This window comes from Meles meles, chromosome 11 (assembly GCF_922984935.1).
Source record: "Meles meles chromosome 11, mMelMel3.1 paternal haplotype, whole genome shotgun sequence".
In the NCBI taxonomy this organism is placed as follows: Eukaryota; Metazoa; Chordata; class Mammalia; order Carnivora; family Mustelidae; genus Meles; species Meles meles.
Window position 1 is genome coordinate 93,512,920 of NC_060076.1, and position 26,797 is coordinate 93,539,716.

At 39.4% G+C, this 26,797-nt stretch overlaps 1 protein-coding gene across 3 annotated transcripts in view; it reads right to left on the minus strand.

The window, feature by feature from the left end:
* Nucleotides 1–23,651, minus strand: part of PLGRKT (plasminogen receptor with a C-terminal lysine) — an 82,950-nt gene extending 59,299 nt beyond the window's left edge. For 2 of the 3 annotated variants that reach the window (XM_046023799.1, XM_046023801.1), the window contains exons 1-3: nucleotides 23,524–23,651; nucleotides 22,361–22,488; nucleotides 20,237–20,323 (exon numbers count right to left, since the gene is read on the minus strand). In XM_046023799.1, coding sequence (XP_045879755.1) covers nucleotides 20,237–20,317 — 81 coding nt within the window. In that variant the 5' untranslated portion in view covers nucleotides 20,318–20,323; nucleotides 22,361–22,488; nucleotides 23,524–23,651. Of the gene's footprint in view, nucleotides 1–20,236; nucleotides 20,324–22,360; nucleotides 22,489–23,523 lie in introns of those variants that run through there. The other variant, XM_046023802.1, reaches the window with a different exon arrangement.
* Between the last annotated feature and the right edge of the window lie 3,146 nt (nucleotides 23,652–26,797).

The following is a 26,797-nucleotide window of genomic DNA, read 5'->3' on the forward strand; positions in this document are numbered from 1 at the left end:
GTGCAGAGCAAGAAAATAGGGGAGACAAAATACATTTATCAGTTTTTAACATAGTCATTGAGGGAAGAACCCAAAACAAATGGCTCAGATGTAAAGAAATGAAGAAAGAAGGAGAAATAATTGGAATAGAACTGAATTAAACTTCCAATATGAGGACTCTTAGGAGGAGCTTCTTTGAAGTAACCTTTCCTTTAGAAAAAGGAACTGCATACTGGATGCTGCAGACAAAATTCACTCTGAGCTCCCTCTAGCATTGACTTAAACCTGTTTTTGATCAACTGTCTTTGTGCCTGAGATAGAGGCTGGGGTTGAACTCTTTCCAAACAGCAGCTGGAAGTTGGCTGGCTGCAGCAGGCACACTGTGAAGATGCCTGTAGCTCAGAGATCAGGGTCAGAGGACAGACTTTTATTCTGGGCTAAATTACTCATGTAAAGCTACAAAGCCAGGTAAGTGAAAGATGACTCTTAACTGACCATGTGATCATTACTCTGAGGCTTGATATTAGTTTGTTTACAGTAATTGGCATGAGAACTCTGTCATCAGTCACTTGATCCAGAAGTCATTGAGAGCTTGGTCAGTAGTTCTAACCACGTGTCCGGACATGTGGAGCAATTTCATCAGAAAATAAGAGCAGCGATCATTAGGGAGTAAGAAAGTAGGGACTCAGGGCACAGAAAATAATGTAGGTGAAAGAAGAAAACATTACATTTAAGAATGTCTTTGCAACAGTGCCCATTTCTTTGTGTAATAATCTCTATTCACTACTTCACACTGCATTTTCCTTTGTTCTTCTGTGTGAAAGCATTATAATTTGGAACCCCGTTCCTTGGAATAGGTAGTAAGGACCAAATGGAGATGTAGTGTCTTATTCCTAATTTGCATGCTTCTCATTTTCTCCAAAAATCCTCATGTACACATCGACCCTCCCCAAAAGTGGCTTTTTTTACTTGGTGAGATGCTACTAAGAAATGCATTAGAATTGTGTTGTTTAACATAACACCTCAAATCATAATTTAGGATTCTAAATGAATCTCTTTGGTGGTTTGTGAATACTAACAGGAATTTTCAAAAATCTGTATTGAAATAAAGTATTTTCACATATGAAAGGCTATTTTTATTTTTACACTAAAAGCTCTTTATATCCAGAGGGCATTTAAAAATGTTAAATGAAGAACTTTTTAGGAACGACAGAAACCTAGCAGAAAAACGCTTTTGTGGTCTGGGTAATCTGTGCTGGAAGGCTGTATAGAAATAAGTATTATTTTGTTGCATTTATATCATTATTGGCCTTAAAATAATTGAAGCCAGTTTAGATAAATGTAAAGCTACAACAAATATTGAAACAACTTACTTCACCCAAATTAGGCATTGTGTTTTATAGCAAGTTGAGGGATCACAGAATGATTCTCATTCTTAAAGTGTGAACTTTTGAAGCAATTCACACTTCATTGTAAGGATAAAGGCAAAAATAAAAATACTTTTCTATTAAATCAGAATTTTAAAATTCATAGTTTTAACCAAAAGTTTAAAATTTAATTCCATTCCTGTTTTCTCTGCTAAGTAACATTTCTACCCTGGGAGTAAATATTTTAGTGCTAAGTATGTGTAGGAGGGCTACAAAATGAAATTGTGGGCTTCCTATGAGTGGTGACAGATGAACCAACCTATCAGGAATTGAGTTCATATCCTTCCAGGAAAGACGATTGAAGAGACCACTCTTGCCATTTTCTCCATCTTGTTCATGGTTTTTTCCTCATTTCACTCAGGTCTCTGCCTAAAATGTCCTCTTCAGAGACAGCTCTTCCCTGACCCCATATCGAACCTTAGTGTTCATCATATTGCCTATCTCAGTCTAACTTATATTTCCTTGCGTGTTGTCTGTCCTCTCCATTAAAATGTAGACTTTTTATGAGCAGTAATTTGGTTCAGTTTCACATCCCCATTGAGGTAGGTGTTTAATAAATATTTGTTGAATGACTAATAAATGAACAAATAAAGGAAAGCGTGAAGTAATGATCAGCAATGTAGGGGGCTCTCAGGAAAATGCCTGTGGCTTGGGCAGGAGGAAATGGAGCAGCTGCAGACGGTTGTCCAAGGGGCTGCCCTGAGGTTTACTGATGAATGGGGTAGAAAGAGGAATATCGGCTGGCATTCATGTTGGTTGTACTCAGCACACCCCCTCAGGTTTGTGAACTTCTATCCCTAGTTCTGAGGCAGTGCTAGGGGGCCTTGGTTACTGTTTTTCTCCATCTGATTTCCCATAGAATTTGAAAGGTGGCCTAGTTGACATCTGTGGAAATAAGAACTTTAAGCAGAGGTGCCAAAATTTGAGCAGTGGGCTAAAGCTGAGCCTGAAACACACTTCCAAAGGCATGCAGCCAGGGAGATACGGGTACCCAGTGGATGCATGGCAGAATGGGAGCAGACAAGAATAAGGTCCCATCCAAATGTGACGTTCTCTTTGTAACTATGTGAGCTGATAGGGCACTAGTTGTATTTGCATTCCCTCCCCCAAAGGAGGAGCATCAGGGGAAGGCTCATCCTCCAGAAATGATTTGCTGCTCCAACTTAGGGACAGTGAGAAACCTATGTCCTACTCATGGAACTTTAGCTTGCCAGGGACACTCCCCCTCCCAACCCCCCCCCCCCCCGGAAGTTATAGGCTCTTAATCACGAGTGATGTAGGCACTGAACTCTCTATAAGTACCATATCAAGTGATTCAATTGGGAAAAGTTAATTCTACTAAGTCAAGAAAGTGGCACTAGGTTTCCACTAAAGGAAGGAAAACTGAGAGAAGTGAGTAGTGATCTTCCCTCTTTATAGCAATATGGTTTGATAAAATCCCTTTGGTGAACTTCCCTTTGAAGTGATTACTACTTAGATGCTCTAACTTTTCAATTTGATAAAGCTATGAACATGCCTTATAATACACATTATATAAAATAATATACATTATTTTCCATTGTACCCACCCCATGGTAGAATCTGAGTGTCATAAAGCAAATAGATGGGCCTTTGGGATCTTTTTACTAGAGAAGTCCACATCTGAAATGCATTTGTTTACATTATAAATTTTGGGCAAAATTATATCATATTTAGATATATACGTGTATTTATTTAAAGATATATATTTGTTTAAATATATATCTAAATGCATTCCCCCATATATGTGTATATGTATATATATAGAGAGAGAGACACATACAGAGACAGAGATACAGAGACAGAGCTACACATGTAAGCACACTAAATCATTTTAAGATGTTCAATGGCAGTAGTTTTTTGTCTAACAGAAGACATAAAGTGGACAAAACCAGTGCCATCCTCATTTTAACCTTACATTTCTTGTGTGAACATTGGTCATGAAAACTGCTTGTACAGCTTAATGAACATTGGTCATCCTTTCCTTTTGTCTATCATAGCAGGCAGATCCCCCCCCTTTTCCTCATAGCTGTGCAGTTTGAATTTCCAGTTCTTGAAAATGACAGTTCTTGCAAATAAAAGTTCTAATTGATATATTTATTAAAGGGGCATGCTAGCAAAGTGATACTTAGAAATGAATTAGTTTTAACAGTTTTTAAAAAAAATCCAACTTAATAGAATTTCCTTTGCCTTCAAGTTCATAAAGCCTTTAAACATACAAATATTTAAATGTTAAAATACGAAGAAAATATTTAATTAAAATATATATTCCCAATCAGCTCTTATGATGGAATTGACTTTTTATGTGTCTAAAAGTACCCTTACAAGCCCATGTGTAGATCAGCAGTTGCTAATGTTGAGGCCTATAGTGACAGTTGTCAGTGTGCTTTTTGTTTTTTTGTGTACATTATAGATATATACATATATATTTGCAGAAAGATTTGTCACGAGAGGAAAATCACCTATGATCACCCACTCTGGTATAATTTAAGCTTTGAAGTCTTCATGATAAAATTTTCTTTAAAATAAATATGGTTTCAAATTAGTATTTTTCTTTTTTGGCACATAACTGAAAATATATATTTTATACTATATAATTTGTCACCCAAACCATGTATAATGATTTAAAAATCAGGTGAACATGTTTATACACAACAAAAATTCAAATCCTGGGTGCTTGGGTGGCTCAGTCAGTTGAGCATCTGTCTTTGGCTTAGGTTATGATCTTGGGGTCCTGGGATTGAGCCCCATCTTGACTCCCTGCTCAGCGAAGAGTCTGCCTCTCCCTCTCTCTCTGTCTCTCCCACTGCTTGTGCTCTGTCTCTCTCTCAAATAAATAAATACAATCTTTGAAAAATTCAAATTCTAAGTTTTAAAATACTATTTATGTAATAAATCCATAATTTAATGGCCCACATATTTCTAATTTATCATCAGGAAATACTTGAACTGAACCTAACCATAAATCAGAAATTAACATCATTAATTTGCCAAAGAGATTCAAAAAGAACACAAAATTTTTCATTACTGAAAATGATCCAACCATTTCTTTTTTCAAGAAAAGCACTATGTGAAATAATGAACCATTTCAGAACATATAAATATTATAAAATTACTCAATTTTGTCTCTGCATCTGTATGTCTTCATTGACCAACACAGTGCCTGGCATACTGTCACTGCTCAGTAAACCCTAAAAAAATGAATAAGTATCAGAGTATTCTCTTTGGGCTTCAGTACTTTGTATCAACATTAGTGAGAAGCAAGTAGAAATGTCAACATGTCGATTATAGTGCCACACAGCAGTATAATATAATTATAACATTTTTTTCCAAAAACATTTTGAAGCATTGCTTTGCAAATTTATACCTAAGTTTGAGGACAAGTATGGGAGAAGTGAGGTCTGGGAGATTTCACTTTCAAAAACTGTAGAAATCAAGTAATATAGGTCATAAAATAATTAGGTTAGAATTTTAAAAATAATGTTTTGACTTTAAAACTTTATTTTTGGAAGGAAAGAAAATTTGCTGTTGCTGGCTTTGGTTATGTAAGGACCTATTTAGAAACTGTTCCTGCTCCCCTTCCCCCAGGGGAGTTACTTGGAAACAAGTCCAGGAAACCAGCTCCAGGTAACAAAGCCCAGAAACATGGGTGGGTCAGGCGAGGTGGAGACATCTGATCTGTGGGGGGTTGCATACTGTCTCCCTGGTTACCAAGGAGTAGGGACCCCTGCCTTTTGGGAGCCTCTTTGGCACCAATCCTAATCAAGGTGTAGTAGGCTGGTTCTAATGTCTACTAGGGTAAATTATAACTCAGTTGGTCATCTAGCATCACTGTGGAGTTTCCTGTGTGTGTTACAATCTCATTGGCCACCTGTGCGTGGCCATGCCCGACCGCATGGCCTTTGCCCTTAAAAGCTAGTCTGTGAAACAGGGAAGCGTTGCCCTCTCTTGTAAGAGGTGCAGTCCCAAACATTCGGTTAGATTCTTGATGCTTGGCGCGAAATAAAGCTTTGCTTGACCTTCGCTTTATATCAGTCTCGCTCCTTTAATCACGGACCCATTATTGGGGCATAACAGTTATACTTCTGTTTTTTGTATTTGTGGTTGATACAAGTATCTATCATTTTCAAATACAAAAATTTAGTGTTCTGATATCCAACCTATGCAATAGACATCACTATAGGCTCAAACATGGAAATAAACAGGAGCTCAACAAAAACCTAAAGTAATAATAATTTAACCAATAAGAGTGTTCATGGGTGGCTCAGTAGGTTTAGTGTCTGCTGTCAGCTCAGGTCATGATACCCAGGTCCTGGAATTGAGTCCCCACATCTGGCTCCTTGCTCAGTGAGAAACCTGCTTCTCCGTCTGCCTGCAGCTCCCTCTGTTTGTGCTCTTTCTTTTTCTCTTTCTCTCTCCCTCTGATAAATAAATAGAATCTTTCAAAGGAAGGGAGGGAAGGAGTGTTTTTTAATAATCACTTAAATTTCAGTGCTTTAGGCAGGACATGAATCTCCAGTTCCCCATGGTCTTCATTTCTCCCTACTATCTTACATAACCAGCCTTTTTATATACATTAATGACAGTGAAGTCATTCAAGTTTTCTTGTATCTCAGATAGTTTGGAGGGCAACACTCAATCTATAATTGTCAGAAGCACTGTTAGAGTTTAATGCATATTAATTTAAAGTGTATAATTTTAGTGTTCATAATAAATGCAGGTATCTTTTAAATGTTGGATAGTTTTTCATAGAAAAACATGAACATACCCATTTGTTTGTGTGGTGTCGACAGGCAGTAGAGAGTATGCTCCTTCAAAAGAGCTTAAGTGACAAGAATTTAATGAAGGGACTGTCCTGACTGCAGGCAGAGTTTAAGGTAACCACAGGGGACAGTGAGGCACCCAGGGGCGACAAACAGCAGGCCCCCATTAACACTGAGGCTGGAAGGGGAAAGGGAAGAACACAGTGTTAACCAGAGCCAGGGAGGCCTGGAGCTATCGAAGAGACAAAGCCTGAAATGATCTGTGACTCTAGGAAACCACTGCTACCTCCAGACCCATATACCTAAATTCACTGTCTGCCCACCCTCCAGGCTCCTGCTGGTGCCTCCCATTGGCTGAGATCAACCAGAAGCCAGAAGTCACAGGAGCCTGGGAGACACAGGGCTGAAGTTCAGACCCTCAGGACATGTGTAGGGAAAGGCAGGGCATGGATCTAGGTAGGATCTAGGTAGGGGCAGGAAGAGGGGGTCAGACACAATAACAAAGCGGTGACCTGATTTATATGAAATAATGATTTGATTGTGGAGGAGAGAATGTTTTCAGAGTTCTGGTTTAGATTAGATCCAAAGTCTTAGCAAGTACTAAAAAATGGGCAGCAAATTTCAAGTTGCTTTTTAAAAAATTTTTTTAAAGAAATTATGGTTATGTACAAATCAGTATTAGTTGTAAAGTAAATGCTAAGTATTAAAATAGATGTCCAAATCTCTTGTCAAGAAAAATTGGAAACAGGAAATATTTTCATTCAGTAATTATAATAAAAGTATACTTTATTTTTAATTTTATTGCATTTTTAATTTTAATTCCAGTTTAGTTAACATATAGTGTTATATTAGTTTCAAGTGTACAATATAGTGATTCAACAGTTCTATAATAAAAGCATACTTTGGGGCACCTGGGTGGCTCAGTGGGTTTAAGCCTCTGCCTTCGGCTCAGGTCATGATTCCAGGGTCCTGGGATCGAGCCCCACATCGGGCTCTGTGCTCAGCGGGGATCCTGCTTCCCCCTCTCTCTCTGCCTGCCTCTCTCCCTACTTGTGATCTCTGTCTGTCAAATTTAAAAAAAAAAAGTAAAAGCATACTTTAAACTGTTCTTAGAATCAATCAGATTTAAATACTCAAGAGAGGAACTATTGATGGCTGAGTAGTATTCCATTGTGTATATATACCGCATCTTGTTTATTCATTCATCTTACTACTCAGCCATCAAAAGAAAAGAAAAGAAATCTTGCCATTTGCAATGACGTGGATGGAACTAGAGAATACTATGAGAAGCAAAATAAGTCAGAGAAAGACAATTATTATATGATCTCACTGATATGTGGAATTTAAGAAACAAGGCAAGAGGATCATAGGAGAAGAGAGGGAAAAATAAAAAGATGAAATCAGAGGGAGACAAACCATAAGGAGACTCTTAATCTTAGGAAACAAGCAGGGTTGCTGGAGGAGAGGGGGTAACTGGATGATGGGCATTAAGGAGGGCACCTGATGTAATGAGTACTGTATAGTATATAAGACTGATGAATCACTGATCTCTACCTGTGAAACTAATAACACATTATTTTTTTAATTAATTCAATTTAAATATTAAAAAAGAAAAAGAGGAACTATTTTCCTCTCAATTACTCTGTTTCTTCAGGACAGTACTTACTCAATACCTTCTTAAATTTATGCTGACTCCTGAGCCGTGTTCCACATACAAGTAAATTAGTATTTAGTGAACTAATATTAAACTGGGATTTTTTTTCTTTGTTCAGAAATTTCCGGGGGGAGGGTAAGCAAGAACCCTAAAATATCATATGAGCAAAAGGAACGAAAAAGAAGCCATTTGTTTTTGTACTAAGATGGGCACAGGAATACATTTGATATTCTCTGGATTAGGTTGCAGGAACTTTTCAGGAATGACTTACCTTCTGCCATGGCTCTAGAAGAGACACCTGTAAATATCTGTGTCTTACGGCTGAGCTTGCTCAGTGGGATGAGGAGTGCCTGTGAAGGCTGTGGGGCTGACAGGCTAAATGGTTCCCTATCAGGATTGATTATTTAAAGTGCTGAACACCTGGCAAGACAGAGGGGAAAGGGAACTAGAAAAGCATATGCCTGACTGCAGAACTGAAGTTAGAGAGAAGGGGAAAGATAAAAAATGATGAATGAAAAATGGAGAATGAAATTAGAGATGGAATAAAGAATGAAGTAGTGACTGTGAGCACATAAGAAGGAGATAAATGATAAATGAGGGAAAAAAAGATAAAATGAGAAAGAAGGGAGCATTTCTGACCATCTCTTCTAGCATACAGGATAGTAGTTGGGTATCTTTCTCCCCATCATAGTGATGAAGCTGAGGTTCAGAGAACCTACACTCTTTATCCAAGGTCATAAAACCAGTAATGATGGAGCCACGGTTGGCCCTCCATGTGTCTTCCCCTACTGCCTTTGATTTTTCTAAGGCATACAAGGAGAGTAAATATACAGTCCTTAGCAGACATATCCTGGCCAGTAGGCAGCAGTCTGGGCTTAGTTTTCCTTTCTAGATTTCCAATTGTGCCACCGGAAGTTCTGCCATTCTCTGTCTTCCTACTCTTCAGTTGTGCACATTTCAGAGTAAGAATGTCCTGCCAGCATATGCACTGCTAACATAGTCCCTTGCCAGACAGGCAAGGAATTCAACTGAAAGATTATTTTTATAATCATTTACAGGAAATTTTGGAATTTAACTTTAATGTCTCTCTTTTTTTTTTTAAACAAAAACCCACTTTACTTTAGACTGTAATTCATTTATAAACTCCTGGAAGACATAAAAATAGACTCTAATAAGGGGAAAAACATACTCTGTTCTTGGGTAGAATGACCCAACAGTTCTTCCTAAGTAAATTTATAAATGCATGCAATCCTAATTTTAAAAAATCAACAAACTATAGAGTTGGACAAGTTGATACCAACGTTTTTATTAAAATGCAAATATGTAATAAACATTGAAAAATATATTTTTATATTTTATAATATATTAGCTTAAGCAGGCATTAAAACATACTATAAAGAATCTAAAGTTACAATAGTAAGATACTGATGCTTGAATAGACAAATTGGCCACTGGAATTGCATGTCCAGAGACAGCATTGAGTATATGCAAAAGCTCAGTGAACTCAAATCACTGGAAGGGGGGCGGGTAAAGATGGACTTTCCTTTTCTTTCAAATTTTAGGATTGCTTATTCTAGCTCTGTGAAAAATGTTTTTGGTATTTTGATAGGGATTGCATTAAATGCGTGAATTGCTTTGGGGAATACAGACATTTTAACAATATTGGTTCTTCCAATCCATGAGCATGGAATGTCTTTCCATTTCTTTGTATCATCTTTAATTTCATTGATCAGTGTTTTATAGTTTTCAGAGTATAGGTCTTTCTTTGGTTTGGTTTATACCTGGGTATCTTATTATTTTGGGTGCAATTGTAAATGGGATCAATTCCTTGATTTCTCTTTCTGCTGCTTCATTATTGGTATATAGAAATGCAACAGATTTCTCTATGTTCATTTTGTATCTTCCAACTTTACTGAATTTGTTCATCTGTTCTAGCAGTTTTTTTGGTGGAGTCTTTGGGTTTTCTATGTAGAGTACCATGTCCCCTGCAAGTATTGAAAATTTTATTTCTTCCTTGCAGATTTGGATGCCTTTTATTTCTTTATGTTGTCTAACTGCTATCTCGATCTTTCCTGTACTATGTTAAATAAAAGTGGTGAGAATAAGCATCTCTGTCTTATTGAGGGACGAAAAGAAAAACAAAAGCTTTCTGATGTAATGGCATTCATTGGTCTCATTGAAGTTTGCAAACAAACCTAAAACCAGTGTGTCCCCTTTCAAGAATTGATTGTAGGAAGGGTCCTAGAAGGACTAGGCAGCAACTTGGTGACTTGACCTTTCTTTGTCATTTGTTTACCTTTGTAGAAGTAAGTGCCTGAGGGACCAAAGACCTTATTATTTCACTTCCATTTCCTACCACTCCTGCCATTCCTGAATATGGACAGTATGTAGGAAATCATAACTATTTTCATTAACTCCTCTAAGTGATTCTAGATGTATTAATATTTTACCCCACATTTAAAAAGTCTTGCTGGACATTTTTAGCAGCCTCTTTAAAAGTCAGTTAACATATTGTATTCTTTGTATTTACCCAGTCCTTCATAATGTTGTTAAATTATTTCTATCCATTTCAACTTTAATAGAAAAAGCCACTAACAGTTCCCTACCATCTTGAACCTCAGGTACTTGAAGACCACTAAAAGGTCAAGATGCTCTTTTCAGAGGACCTGAACCCTGAGTCAGTTCCATATTTAGCATGTGACCCATAATCTTTACTGTGCAGTGTCTAACTTCTTTATGTTCATAAAGAATGAGCTTGGGCTGAGCTAACTGGATCTCCACATGCAAAAGAGTAAAGTTGAAACTTTACTTCATACCGTATATAAAAATGAACTCAAAATGGATCAAAAACCTAAATATAAAAGCTAAAACTGTAAAACTCCTAGAAGAAAACATAGGGGGAAATCTTTATGATCTTGGATTTGACCGTGGTTTCTCAATATGACTCCTAAAGTATAGCCAACAAAAGAAAAAATGAATTGGACTTCATAAATATTAAAAACTTGTATGTGTGAAAGAACACTGGGAGAGTGTAGGAAGACAACCCACATAATGGGAGAAAATATTGGCAAATCTTATGTTTGATAAAGATCTAGTATCTATCATACCTGAGCAACTCCTGCAACTCAAAAACAAAAATAAAAACAACCCAATTTAAAAAATGAGCAGGACTAGAATAGACATTTCTCCAGAGACGATAACATGAGTGGCCAACAAATACATGAAAAAATATTATTAGTTAGGGAAATTAAGGTCAAAACCACAGTGAGGGATGCCTGGGTGGCTCAGTCTGTTAAGCATCTGCCTTTGGCTCAGGTCATGATCCCTGGGTCCTGGGATCAAGTCCTGTGTAAGGCTTCTTGCTCAGTGGGGAGCCTGCTTCTTCCTCTGCCTGCTGCTCCCCCTGCTTATGTGATCTCTCGCTCTCTTTCTCTCTATGACAATTAAATAAATAAAATCTTAAACACACACACACACACAATGAGAAGCAACTTCAAATCCATTACAATGGGTAGAATTTTTTTAAAAAGGAAGATAATGTATATTGGCAAAGATGTGGAAAAATAGTAACACCCATACATTGTGGTAAGAATGTAAGATGGTACAGCCACCATGGGAGACATTTTTGTGGTTCCTCAATAAGTTAAACATAAAATTAAGTGATCTAGCAATTCTACTCCTAGGTATATACTCAAAAGAACTGAAAATCAAGTGTTTAAACAAAAACTTACAAGAATCATCATAGCAGCACTATTCACAATTGCCAAAAAGTGGAAATCTTAATGTTCACTAACTGATGAATGGACAGACAAAATGTGACATATCTATACAATGGAATGTTGTTTAGTCATAAATAAGAATGAATACTGATTCATGCCAGACATAAAAATACACTGTATGATTCCATTTATATGAAATGTTCAGAACAGGCAAATCCATACAGACAGAAAGCAGATTAATGGTTTCCAGGGATTGGAGGTGATGGGGAGTAACTGCTTAATGGCCATGGGGTTTCCTTTTGATGAAAATGTTATGGAATTAAATAGTGTTGATGGTTGCACAACATTGTAAATGTCACTGAATTGTACACTTCAAGATGATGAATTTTCTAGTGTGTGTTTTTTAACACAATAAAAATAAATCAGAATGATTATGAGTAAGGGACAGGGAGTCTAAGAGCAGTAGCAGGGATAGGGACTGGACAGAAGTGATTTTCAGAGGGTTAAGGTGAAGACTTGTAAATCCAAGTTCCCCCACTGTTGGTGAGCTTGTGTTGACATGCTGCCTCTTTTATTCAAGGCACTTTCTGGTCACTTCTGGTTCTGGGGACAACTCCCACTTGCTCATCCTTGTACATACAGATAGGAGTAGCTGCTTTCCTCCTCTCTTCACTACCTGCTTTTTATTTTGCATTCCTTGTTGCCGTAAGACTCACTACAGGGCACACACTGTACTATCTTGCTTGCCTCAGAACGTTTAAGCCCTTCCTATTTCAAAATGTTGGTACAGCTTTCACCTCAAAGAAACAGATGAGAGGACATAGGAATGACAGACTGTTGGGAGTTATAGAGGTTTAAACAATTTCAAAAAGTTCTCACAATAATTATTTGCTGTTTTAATTTTTATATATTTGAAAAAGCATGTATTGAGTACCCATTATTTTTTGTTATAGAAATAAGCCTATCATAGCCCATGCTGGTTTATAGACAAATTACTACAAATTCAGTGGCTTAAAACAACACAGATTAGTACTGGACATCAGAAGTCTGACACAGTCTAAAAACTAGGTGTCTGGCAAGGCAGCATTCCTTTCTGAGAGTCTGGGGGAGAATCTTTTTCCTAGCATTTTCTAGTTTCTAGAGGTCATCTGCATTCCTTGGCTGTTCTCTTCCTCCATCTTAAAAGCCAGCAACACATCTCTCTCTCTCTCTTTTTTTTTTTAAGATTTTACTTATTTTATTTTTTTTACTTTTTTAAGATTTTACTTATTTTACTTATTTATTTGACAGAGATCACAAGTAGGTAGAGAAGCAGGCAGAGAGAGAGGACGTGGGGCTGGATCCCAGGACCCTGGGATCATGACCTGAGCCGAAGGCAGAGGCTTAACCCACTGAGCCACGCAGGTGCCCCCACATCTCTCTTTTTAAAAAAGATTTATTTTATTTATTTTTGAGAAAGAGAGAAGGAAGTGGAGGGAGGAGCAGAAGGAGAGGTAGAGTGAAGAGAAAATGCTCAAGCAGACTCCCTACTGAGCATGGAGCCTGATACAGGGCTTGCTCCCAGAACCCTGAGATCATGACCTGAGCAGAAACCAAGAGTCAGCCCCTTAACCAACTGAGACACTCAGTTTAAAAAAAAAAAAAAAAATTAACTCCAGGGGCACCTGTGTGGTTCAGCCAAGTGGCCAACTCTTTATCTCATCTCAGGTCTCCATCTCAGTATCCTGAGTTCAAACCCTGCGTTGGGCTTCATACTAGGCATCCAGCCTACTTAAAAAAATTTCTTAATCTCTAGTATATTTAACATGCAGTGTTATGTTAGTCTTAGGTGTACAATATAGTGATTCAAAAATGTTAGTTTTATGTGTAAAACAATGTTAGTTTTATTTTAGTTTTAGGTGTACAATATAGTGATTCAACAATTCTATACATTATTCAGTGCTCATCATAAGTGTATCTTAATCCCTTTCACCTAATTCACCCACCCCCACCACCTCCCCTCTGGTAACCCTCAGTTTGTTCTCTATAGTTAAGAGCCTTTTTTGTTGTGGTTTCTCTTTTTTTGTCTTTGCTTATTTGTTTTTGTTTCTTAAATTACACATATGAGTGAAGTCATATGGTATTTATATCTCTTTTTTGTCTTTACTTAACACTTTCAAGAATTTGTGTGTTTAATTTGGGTTCGCATGGATAATCAAGGATAATTTTCCCATCTTCAGGTCTGCTCCCTTAATCACATCTGCAAGGTCCATTTTGCCACATTAGGTTACATATTCACAAGTTCCAGGATTAGGCTGTGGACACCTTTATGGGGCCAGTGTTCTGCCTACCATATATATCCATATCCATACAAACATTTGGTTATTGCAGCATAATGCAACCTCTTCCCACTGAACTAAATGAGAAGTTCCGTGAATACAGAGCCTGTACCTTATACATTTCTGAGTCCTGCTTAGCATATAGCACATTATTTTGTGTGTATTAAATAACTATATTTTTCTGGTTTGTAACTGTCATTTCCTTAACACCAAACTCTAACAACAGACATACAGGTCAAAGGATGGCTTTCATGTATTTTTAAATCTTTAGTTTGTTGCCTATACACAGTAAACAGTGAAAAAGGTACCTGACTCATCTTTACATGGACCATATCTGCTTTGCCTACACAGCAGCAGAGCACAGCATGGACCTATGGAATCTTCATTCTTTCTGCTTTCCACTGCCAGTTGCCATCCTATTGTTTAACATCAAAATAGTTTACTGGCCACTTAGGTGATATAAAATTAGTTTAGGTATGCCATCTAATGGCATTTTAAGGAAGTATTCATTTTTATCTGAGTGATACTTAGTTTACTGAGTATAGCCATCTGTCTACAATCCTCAGTAACAGAGGTAAAACAAAGCAATGGGAAACTGAAGTTTGCTAATGATTTGAAAATATCATTATAACTAGTAGTGTGAATCCCTTCCAGCTCAACTTGAACCGAAGTTGTTCATAAAAAAACTTTGATTTGAAGCTTTTTATGAATTTTTATTAATGACTCCAGTGACTGATTTAATTTCATGACGAACTTACTTAAATTGGAAATTTATTTGGTTCCATCTTCAATATGCACTATGTTAAATCCCTGCCAATTATTAATTATAATTATGTAGCATCATAGGAAAAGAAAAGGCAGAGGTCTCAAGCGAGGTTGTGCATCACTGTCCCCTGGAGAGCTTAGAAGAATAACAACGTGTCTGGCCATGAAGAGATCTAACTGATCTGAATGGGCCTAAAATCCCAAGGCCGCCAGGTGAATAAAATGTACAGCCAGCTAGGAACCTGGACACTGGTATGAGATGTAGCTGAATATCTAATTCTGGTCCTTTTCCCTGAATGAAAAAGAGAACCCAATAATATGGGATTATTGAGTTATGATTTCTTTTTTTACTAAAAAAAAATAAAAATAAAAAGCAGAACTAAGAAAAAGCCATTGGGGAAAGGATTCTAGTCAGTAGGCTTTTCTTTATGATAAGTTTTGCTTTATTTCTTCTATTTACCCCTTTTATTGAGATGCCCTATTTTGGAAAGGAGCCAAAAGACATACTATCATGAGCTAAAGGCATTAGTATATATGGTGTTTCAACTGGAATTTTAAAAAATCTTTTAAAGAAGTCGCAAAGGCATGTAATCTTCTATTGCAGTGGCTCATTCCTTACATTTGCTGAGTCCTTCTCAGTCCTAGGGGCTCTGGGATATGAGATCAATTCCAGGTCTGCTTTAGCTGTCTGGGTTCACTCAGCATGTAGGATGGAACATACCTATCAGTAGCTTCAGGGGTATTGTGATCATTGGTGCTCATTTTATTATGCCTCAAAACTTATAAATATATTCTCCAGTATGTGTCAAATGTTTTGTGATACTTTTTTTTTTTCAATAAAAGAATAGCTCTAAGCTCTAGGAATGATGTTAGAAATTTAATTCTTTTAAATGGGGAATATTTGGGGACCACCTGATTTTCTAAAATTTCCACAGATTATGTTTCTCTCTAGGCTGTTCTAGTTAGGATCAGAACTTAAGTAGATTTAGGGTTGGAAAGCTGCTTCAGCCATGTTGATCTATATCCTCTTTGTCATCTTTTGTTAAAATTAGAAGATAAGTAATAAGGTTTATCCAGATCAACAACAACAAGGAAAAACTAATCTTCTTAGCCAAACACATGTTGGGAGAATCAATCTCCGTGGGCCGGGAGCAACCCGTACTTTTTACTGGGTGAGCCAGGGATACAGGCTCTGACTGCTGTTTACATGGGCCATTTCACCTAAGAGCAACCTAGATGACCACTCATGGCTAAAGCAGTAGATAATGAATATACACTCAGGCTGCTTGCAGCGTTGTATCAAGTCTTCCGCCAGTATCTGTGAAGCAGCAACGGACTAAATTGTTAACCTGCCAGTTGGGTAAAATCACAGAGCCTGCCAGTTTGAGTGACAAGGAAGAGATACTGACAGAGACATGGCATTCTGAAAGCGAAAGGGCATTCTGAAAGCGAAAGGACATTCTGAAAGGGCCCTCATTGGTTGGGTTATTAGATACGAAAAGATCTCTGAGATCTGGTAGGAAATAGTCTCACCCAGGTGGTGGTAAGAATGGGAAGGTACAGGAAGGGTCTCTCACTGTCCAGTGGGTTAAATGGCGCTGAACAACAAAAGGTAGAATTCAAATAAGCTACCCCTGGGGTGCTGTGATTGTGGCCTGTTGTCCTGCGGAGTGGGAGAGGGAAAGAATGTTACCAAGAAGATGGGGCAGCAAGTCCCACAGCCCTGCCAAAAGGCGGGCAATGTGGCTGTAGCTGAAGAGAGGCCCTTTGAAATGGAGAAGAAATGCAAAGCCTTGCTTACTGGCACTCAGCTTCTCTCTCCTCCCAACTTCAGTTGCTTTAGGGAGGAAGGTTGGGTGTGCTGAAGAACTTCAGAGAGGAGAGAGGAGGAATTCAAATGTTTATGGCTCTGTTGGATATAGGTGCCCAAGTACACTTGGTCCCATGTGAGGAGGGTGAACTCAGCACCAGGATGGCTTAAAGAGCTGAGGGTGCAAGGCGGAGCAATGACACCAGTAGAGGCTAAAAGAACGAGGGCCGTGAACAGCAGGGCCCTCCAGCAATCAGGGGTGTGCAGGGGAGGAAGCAGCATCAATTCTGGAATGAGGAGCCAAAGGGCAAAAGGCTGTCCTTGTCCCTTTGCACTCCCCAGTGGTCCCCAACTGTGAGTCAGTTAATAGTCTCCTTAACTATGGAGATAACCCCAGCTATGAGAATTGTTTAACCCCTGTGTTAAATTCTTTGGTTTGTGTTCCCACAGAGGAAAAAAAAAGCATTGGAATTCAACTGATAAGAGTTTAAGCAACATTTACAGTAAGACAGGGAAATGAAAGTGACCCTTGAGCCGATTCAGGATACTGCAGTTTTGTCCCCTGCATATAAATGTATAATGAAATTAATCTGTTATTTGCTTATATTGTAAATATTCATAGTAATAAGGAGACATTCTCTCATTCAGGGATTCCCGGATCCCTTCCAGGTGGTCTATTAGAAACAATATAGAGTCCCAAGGAGAAAAAGAGAAAATCACAGCCAATCACCACCTGCAAACACAGGCACCAAATACCTCCTAGTTTCTGGGGCTGCTATATAACAAAGTACACCACAAATTAGGTGGCTTAACAACAGAAATTTATTGTCTCCATTCCAGAGGCTAGAAGTCCAAAATTAAGGTGTCAGCAGGCTTGGTTCCTTTCCAGGGCTGTGTCAGGATCTGTTCCACACCTCTCTCCTTGCCTCATAAATAGCTGCCTCATAGCCCCACAGCATTCTCTCTGTAGGCATGCCTCTGTGTCCAAATTTCCCCATTTTATGAGGACAGCAGTCATATATTGGATTAGGGCCCATCCTAATGATTTCATTTTAACTTAATTGACTCTGTAAAGACTCTCTCTCCAAATATATCATTCTGAGATAGCAGGGGTTAGGACTTTAACTTAATTAAGAATAGCGGGAAGGACACACAGTTCAAGCCACAGCATACTCCTTTCAAAAAGGGGAGGCAGCTATTGGCTACAACTGAACTCTTGTTAAAAATGAATATCTGGGGGCGCCTGGGGGGCTCAGTTAAATGGGTGCTGTGCACTCAGTGGGTGTATGGCACATTTGAGGATTAAATTAAAGCCTCTGCCTTCAGCTCAGGTCATGATCCCGGGGCATGGAATTGAGCCCCCATCCAGCTCTCTGCTCAGTGGGGAGCCTGCTTCCTCCTCTCTCTCTGCCTGCCTCTCTGCCTACTTGTGATCTCTGTCTGTCAAATAAATAAATAAAATCTTTAAAAAAAAAAAAAAAGAATATCTGACCCATGGAGGCTTGTGGCTCTCCAGCCTCAACCCCATCTCGGGGTGGGTCAACTAGGACATGACGATTATAAGGAAAGGGCCTGTTTGCTGGTCAAGTAAAGACATATTTGAGGGTATGACTGGCCTGGCCCGACTGTCACCTCAGTTTTGCATAAAGGAGTAGTAGCTGCCCCTTTGGGAAAATCTTCATCTCCTACTCTGCCACATGAAGTAGAGCTACTGGCTTAATAGGGCCCCTGGATCCACAGAGATTCTCCCAAATGCATGGGCCTGGTTTACCTTTGGTTCAGCTGAGCTGAAAACTGACGGTGCCGATAGTGCTCCTGCTGGTTTGGACTCAGCACTAGCTGTAGTGGTCACTGCAATTGGTGGGCTGAAATCAAGGCTGTTATCAAAGCTCTGGTCAGCTGGGCTGAGGGGTAACTGTACATGGGCTCTGAATGTCCCCACACATTCTTGCTGAGTAGGCCAAGAATGCAAGGCCCAGACTGTTCTTTACAGGCCATTTGTCTGAGTTGTGTTTACAGTAATGACCTTCAGGGTTAAGGTCAAGTCCTCCCCCAACTCTTCAGCTCACTAACCACTATAAAAGCAGTAGATTCCCCAAGCCCTGTGTTCCTCAAATGTGCCATACACCCACTGAGTGCACAGCACCCATTTAAGTCCATCTTTATCACCTCTGTGAGACTTGAGGGACATAGGGTTACTCATACCAACCTCATGATCATGTTGCTGACTGTGCTATGAGTAATGAAGTCCTTTGTCTCTGACGGAAGTATCTCCTGTATTCTGCCAGTGTCCATGAAATAGTAACAGGCTAATTAATGAGCTTGCAGGTGGGATAAATTCCCAGACATTCAGATATTCTGACTTCACTGATGTAAAAGTCTGCAGTTTCCAAAGGTCTTGGATAAGGGTTCTCTGGGTATATGACATTCTTGGCTGGTGTGTATGCCTAATGTTTGGTCCTCCCCTATATCATTCTGCTCTGTTACAAAAATTAAGTTCCCGATCTTTAAATTGTTCCATTCTCCCAAAAGAAATCGTTACCTGCAGAAGACACTCTTCATAGCAATAACAACAGTAGCAACAACTAATACTTTTAAAGTGAGAGACGCTGTCCTAAAGATTTTTTTCATTTTAAAGACATTGTTCTGTACTCTGTACATTGTATACATTGTTCTGTATACTCTCCTTACGCTACCGTTATTACTCTTCAGAACAACCCTCTGAAGGGGACACTGTCATCTCCAGTTGACAGACTAATAGACTGAGGCCCACATCATACCGTCAGTGAGGGGTAGAGATGGGATTCAAACCTAGTTAGTCTGGCTTTAGTCCTTACTTTTAATCATTCACCATATTGCCTCACAGTAGGATCTTTTACTCCCAGGGCCATAATGAACCCCAAAGGTCAAGAGATCTTCATTTGAAATCTTAGGAAAATGATTTTAGTAAACTTTTAACTCTTGACTATGACATCCAACAATTTAAAATCCTTTTTATAGCTGATATTAGGCAACCAGACAATCTTCTACTTTGCTTTGATCTTTTCTATCTAGCCTATGTATAACTCCCGTGTCGAGTTTTTACCCTGTATATTAATTTCCTATTGTCGCTATAACAAATCATCAACGTTAGTGGCTTAAAACAACATAAATTTATTATTTTATAGTTCTGCAGTCAGAAATCCAAAGTGGGTGGCTGGTGAGACTGTATTCCCTCTCTCAGCTCTAGGAGAGAATCCATATCCTTTTCCTTCCCAGATCCTGAATTCCTTTGCCCTTCATTAGATCTTCAAAGCCAACAGTGTATACATCTTCAAACCTTTCTTTCACTCTGACTTTGACCCTCCTGCCTCCCTGTATCCTTTAAAAGGACCTTTGTGATTACCTTGAGCCCATCCAGTTAATCTAGGATAACCCAGGATCTTCCCTATCACAAACTCCTTAACTTAATCACATTGCAAAATCCCTTTTGTGTAATGCAAGGTATTCACAGAGGATTAGGATGCAGATATGTGGTGAGGGGAGCCGCCTCATTCTACCTACCCTACACTCTAAGCAGATATATCTTACTTCAGAATGGAAATTTTTAAAAAGCATCTGGATTGGAGATCTAAACACACGCATTCACCAGATAATTAATAATGCATTTTATCTTGATCCTGAGGATAGAGCCCCAAGAATATTTTACCTTTTGGGGTCAAAGAGAACAGTACTTCTGGAGTACATGTTACAGAAACTTTAACCACTGTAACAACATAAAAGCTTAATTATTTGAAAATGTACCTGGAGTCGAGCATTCATAAGCATAAACTCCTGTTGGTTTTTCATGTTTTCGCTCATGGATTTTGAAAATATAAATCCCATCTTGACCTAAAATGTAAAAAAGCAAAGAGGCTTAAAACAATATAGTGTATGTATATCCTCATATGCTCTGCTTTGGGCTACCATAAGCTTATAACAACGTAAAAAGAAAAAAAAGACAAATTTCCTGGGAACACGATGTAGATTATAGTTCTTGCTTCTAACTAGCTGTCTGATTTTGAGCAAAAATAACCAGCCTGCCCAACATTTGCTCACCTAAGACCAGGGTACTAAACTTAGACAACTTCCAAAATTTTCTCCTGCCGTATAGCCATAGAGCTCCATGTTTCTGATTTTTCTTCCCACTGTAAATCTAGAAGAACTGAATGCTTACAAATGAACAAAGAGACCACTCTTTTCTGTGAGTGACAGGGTGGACACCATCCATTCTCTGACATCCGGTAGAGCTGGATGACAGAAACTTCGCTTCTGAGAAGGGATGATTCAGAAGATGCATTGTACTCCTTGAGAACAGATTTCTCTGTGCTCCTTGCATTTGTGTTTTGGAAGTTTTAGGTGTCTCAGGGTCACTATGTCAATACTCTTGCTGTAATCCCCGCCTCTCTCCTACAGTACCCCTTATTCTGCCACGCACTGCTAATATCCCTTAGTCTTCCTCTTCTGGCTTCACCTTTGTTCTCTTCAGGCTACTACCAGAGTTCTCAAGAGGGGAAGAACAAAATGATACTTAAATGTCCTGAGAAAAGCAGTTTTTAAACGAATACATGGCATTGCCTGTCTTACTTATCTTATTTAAGAAGTTCTTGGGGCGCCTGGGTGGCTCAGTGGGTTAAACCTCTGCCTTCGGCTCAGGTCATGATCTCAGGGTCCTGGGATCGAGCCCCGCATCGGGCTCTCTGCTCAGCGGCAAGCCTGCTCCTCTTCTCTCTCTGCCTGCCTCTCTGCCTACTTGTGATCTCTGTCTGTTAAATAAATAAATAAAATCTTTAAAAAGAAAGCTCTTAAGTGGGCCATCACTTCTAGGGGGCCCAAATTTCAATTTTTTTGTTCTTAATCCAATTGGATAGTTACAGAAGGCCTTCAGTTAGTTGCTAATTTTACTTTCAGAAGACTGCAAAACTCAGAGATGTTACAACTGCTCTATTTTCAGTAATATTGCTGGTTTTCTTTGGTTGGCTACTCAGAAGTGTTGTGAACCTTAGGTCAGAGTGGTCAGTCTCAATGCTTTCTACCCCAAATTCATACTCTTCCGTGAGAAACCCAGCAGAGCTTCTATTTTCCCTGTCCTCATCAGGAAGTAGTAGGTTCTGGTTAACTGAGGAGAAGATCCTGGGGGAGGGAGGGCATTTCATGCCAGGTAGGTAGAATGTGTTATCCTTACTAATTTGGCTCCAGGTGAGTGGGAACTGCAAGCCATCCTGCAGTGTCTTCCCTGTATTCTGGCCAAAAATACACCCTTGAATGATAGGAACCTCTGAGCCAGAGTCAGCCTCAATGATGGACATAGGAAACTGAACTGCACAGAACAGGCAAGTCATGAGGTTTCCCTGTCCCTCTGCCACTGCCCCACTCCATCCTCTGTCCAGAGTTAGAGGCCACCTCATGAGGATAGGGAGACCTTACAGAAGTTCTTTCCTTTCTGCAGACTTTGACCACCACCACAGCCACCCCCCTCCCACACACACAAGTCACCTGTTTCCAACAGCAGACCAGAACTTGCTTGAAGGAAGGAGCAATGTTTTCCATCTGGGCAGTCCCCATAACATCTTTTTCTCATAAATGTTTGCATAGAGCATGACTGGTACAAGAGAAACCTAGCTCAGGTCACTTTCCATTCCTTTTTTTTTTTTTTTCCCTGTACATAGGAGTAGGTGATTGAATTTTTCCATATGTTGTAAACATTATAAAGGAAACCACTGTCCCCTAATCCTACGCCTACACATACACACCATATATCACAGAACTATGTCTCTTATACGGCTCCTGTTTATAAGGGGGTGGGACCTCTCCTGAAGTGGAGAGAGAGTCCTCATGTCAGCCCTCTAGGGAAGAGAAACTCTCTGGAAGATTAGGGTGTAGACTTACCTGGTTTTGGACCTTGGTTTCTTGGGTCTGGATGGTATTTTGGATGTGTTAGAGAACACTCCCAAGGGTTAAAGGTAGAATCCAAGCGGGGTGAAGAACTTCCCTGTTTTCCTCAACAGAAACCACACCTGAAAGTGAGCGTAGAACACTTTGTGAACCATGCTCTGGGGTTCAGTATTGTCAACTTCCCTCTCCTTCCCCATCCTAACAAAGCCATTTTCCAAAGTCTAGGAGGTTCCTTAGGACGCCCAGAAGACTCTCAGCTTTCAATCTCTGAAATCAAGCAAGAGTGATCTTGCAATAGGGATAATTTTGAATTCACTCAATTGAATAAGGTTAAGTCCTTCAAAAATTCCAGCACTTTATCGCTGGTGACAAATGTTTCACTACTTACAACTAAGATACCAGTGTGTCTCAGAGGGCTTAGAGTGCTGATTTGGCCTCTTTTGCCTTCATTTTTCCTTTGATTACTCCTGAGACCTTAGAAAGGGCTCTTTAATGCTCCAGCCCCTTTGAGCTGTGCCATAGTTTACAATGGGGAGGGGTATTTCTGAGGGGTGCAGGGGCAGCAAGCTCCAGGCAGCCTTCCTCCAGTCACCCCGGGAACTAGGATTTGATTTTACTTATTGAAAAAGAGAGAGACAGAGAGAGAGAGATAAGTTCATGGCCCATGACCTCTTGTCATCCACATGTCTGTGCTGATTCATTTCCTGATCAAATAACACATTACACACATTTATGACTGGGGGCATAATTTCATTCGGTTTCTGGTCTTTTTTATGTTCCATTCAAACTGGACCACTTCCCCTAAGTATTCCCGCTCAGAACCAACCCACAGCTTCCGGGAGGTTTTCCCTAGTGTTGACCCATGGTTGTAACTCGGGTATTTCCTGCAGTCCTGAGATTATTTCCGTTAATAATGCCCTGCCTACTTTCCCCCAACTGGGTTACATCGATAAGGGGAGGGGAGTCCTTGCGAGGAGAACCGGCTCTTCCCAAGCGAGGCTGGAGATACAGGTCAGCCCTGGGGGCGGGAGGGGAGCCAACTGGAGGTGCTGCACTGCCCGGCATGTGCGGGGCCCAGGAGCCCTCTCGGGCAGCGGCGGCCCGGCCCCCCAACCCCAGCTCTCGGAACGCGGGCTGTCCGACTGGCGCTCACTCACTGGGCAGCGGGCAGCGGAGGTGCGGAGAGACCGTACTCGCTGCAAAGACCAGCAGGCCCCGGGGGTCCCGTTGATCGCGACAGGACTGGGACTCGCTGGGCGGAGCATCGGGCGGGATTGGACGACCTTGACAGTGACGCCAAAGCTCGGCCAATCAGGGCAGCGCTTGCTTCCTTAAAGGGGCCGCTCGCCTGACTGAGGCCTGGTGTGTGCTTTCTGGCCAGCCGCGGGGGCTGCAGAGGCAAATTTAAACCAACAGCGGCTCAGCAGTCAGATTTCGAGGGGACCAAGAGGAAGCAGAACGAAAATCTCACATAACCGCCTCAGTAAGGTCCCTGAGTTACCCGAGTATGTGAGAAATCCATGCTCCCACGCCGAGCTGAGCCATCTCACTGTTATTCTCTAGAAATGGTGTCAGCCACCACTGTTGTGTCTGTTTCCCAGAAGAGAATGTGTCTCATGAGAGGTTGTCCCTTAAACATAAAATCCACAGTTGCACACATTTTTTTAAAAATTGAAGTAGAGTTGACACACAATGTTACTTTAGTGTTGAGTGTACAACATAGTGATTTGACAAGTCTATATCTTATTCTGTGTTCACCACCATACAACCTGACCACAGTACCAATGACCATGTTCCCTGGCTGTACCTTTCATACCCGTGACTTACTCACTCCAGCACTGTAAGCCTGTACCTCTCACTCCCCTTCACGCATTTTGCCCATCTCCCTTACCCCCTCCGGTCTGGCAACCATCGGTTTTTTCTCTGTATTCATAGGTCCAATTTTGCTTTTGTTTTTTTATTCATTTGTTTTTTAGATTCCACATATAAGTGAAGTCATATGATATTTGTCTTTCTCTGTCTGACTTATTTCACTTAGCATAATAACATCTATGTTTATCCATGGTTACAAATGGGAAGATCTCAATTCTTTTTTTATGGATGAGTAGTACTCCAGTGTGTGTGTGTGTGTGTGTGTGTGTGTGTACACCACCTCTTCTTTATCCATTCATCTACTGATGGATGTTTGGGTTGCTTTCGTATGTTGGTTAGTATAAATAGTGCTGCTGTAAACAGGGATAGGTATATCTATTTGAATTAGTGTTCTTATTTTCTTTGGGTAAACACCCAGTAATCCAGTGTAATTACTGGATCATATGGTAATTCTAATTTTAATTTTTTGAGGAAACTCCATATTTTTTCCCACAGTGGCTGCACCAGTTTGCGTTCCCACCAACAGTGTACGAGATTTCCTTTTCCTCCACATTCTTGCAGATACTTGTTATTTCTTGTCTTTTTGATTCTGGCCATTCTTACATGTGTAACGTGATATCTCATTGTGGTTTTGATTTGCATTCCCTTGAGGATTAGTGATGTTGAGTGTCTTTTCACATGTCTCTTGACCATCTGTATGTCTGCTTTGGAAAACTGTCTATTCAGGTCATTTGCCCATTTTTAATTGGATTGTTTTTTTTTTTTGGTGTTAATTGTATAAGTTCTTTATATATTTTGGATATTAAGCCCTTATTAGATGTATCATTTGCAAATATCTTCTCCCATTTGGTAGGTTGCCTTTTTATTTTGATGATGGTTTCCTTTACTGTGCAAAAGCTTTTTATTTTGGTGTAGTCCCAATAGTTTATGTTTGCTTTTGTTTCCCTTACCTAAGGAGATGTATGTAGGAAAATGTTATTAAGGCCAGTGTCAAAGAAATCACTCCCTATGCTTTGTTCTAGGAGTTCTATGGTTTCATGTCTCACATTTAGATCTATAATCCATTTTGAGTTTATTTTTGTGTGTGGTGTAAGAAAGTGGTTCAGCTTCATTGTTTTGCATGTGCTGTCCAGTTTCACAGTACCATTTATTGAACAGACTTTCATTTCCGCACTCTATATTCTTGCCTCCTTTGTTGTAGTTTAATTGCTCATAAAAATAAGGGTTTATTTATGGACTCTATATTCTGTTCCATTGATCTGTGTGTCTATTCTTGTGCAGTTTCGTACTGTTACTACTTATACTACAGTTTTGAAGTGTATCTTAAAATCTGGGATTTTAATACGTCCGGCTTTGTTCTTCTTTCACAAGATTGCTTTGGCTTTTCAGGGTCTTTTCTTTGTAGTTCCATACAAATCTTAGTATTAATTTGTTCTAGTTCTGTGTAAAACACTGTAGACATAGATGTTATTATGCTAAGTGAAATAAGTCAGTGGGTATTTTGATAGAGATTGTATTGAAATTATAGACTGCTTTGGGTAGTATGGACATTTTAACAATATTAATTCTTCCAATTCATGAGCATGGAACATCTTTCCATTTGTTTGTGTTATCTTAAGTTTCTTTCATGAGTGATTTATAGTTTTCAGAGTGCAGGTCTTTTACCTCCTTGGTTAAGTTTATTACTAGTTGTCTTATTCTTTTTGGTACAATTAGAAGTGGAATTGTTTTCTTTTTCTTTTTTTTTTTTTTTAAATTTCATTCATTTATTTGACAGACAGAGATCACAAGCAGGCAGAGAGAGAAGGGGAGGCAGGCAGAGAGAGACGGGGAAGCAGGCCTCCCATCGAGCAGAGAGCCCGATGCGGGGCTCGATCCCATGACCCCGGGATCATGACCTGAGCCAAAGGCAGAAGCTCAACCCACTGAGCCACTCAGGTGCCCCCGGAATTGTTTTCTTAATTTCTCTTTCTGCTACTTATTGATGTTAAAAAATGCACTGATTACTGTATGTTAACTTTGTATCCTGCAACTTTACTGAATTTATTAGTTCTCATGGTTTTTTCTTTGTGGAGACTTTAGGGTTTTCTATGTACAGTACCATGTTATCTGCAAATAGTGACAGTTTATCTTCTTTCTTACCAATTTGGAAGCTTTTTCTTTCTTTTTCTTGTCTGATTGCTGTGGCTAGAACTTCAAGTATTGTGTGAATAAAAGTGGCAAGAGTGTGTGTCCTAGTCTTATTCCTCGTCTTAGAGGAAAATTCTATTTTTCATTACTGAGTATAATGTTAGCTATGAGGTTTTAATATATGGCCTTTATTATGTTAACATATTTCCCTCTAAATCCACTTTGTTGAGAGTTTTCACAGTTATCAACATTTTAAATGGCTTTTCTGTTTGCAGAATAGGTTTAATGTTGAAGTTGGAATTTTTTTGTTTGTTTGAATCTAAACACAGTTTAAAGATTTATTTATTTTTATCTTTGGAATTAAAATTCTTGTGGAGAAATACTAAAATAATGCAATAGCCTGTTTCTTATAGTTTAATCCACTAATTT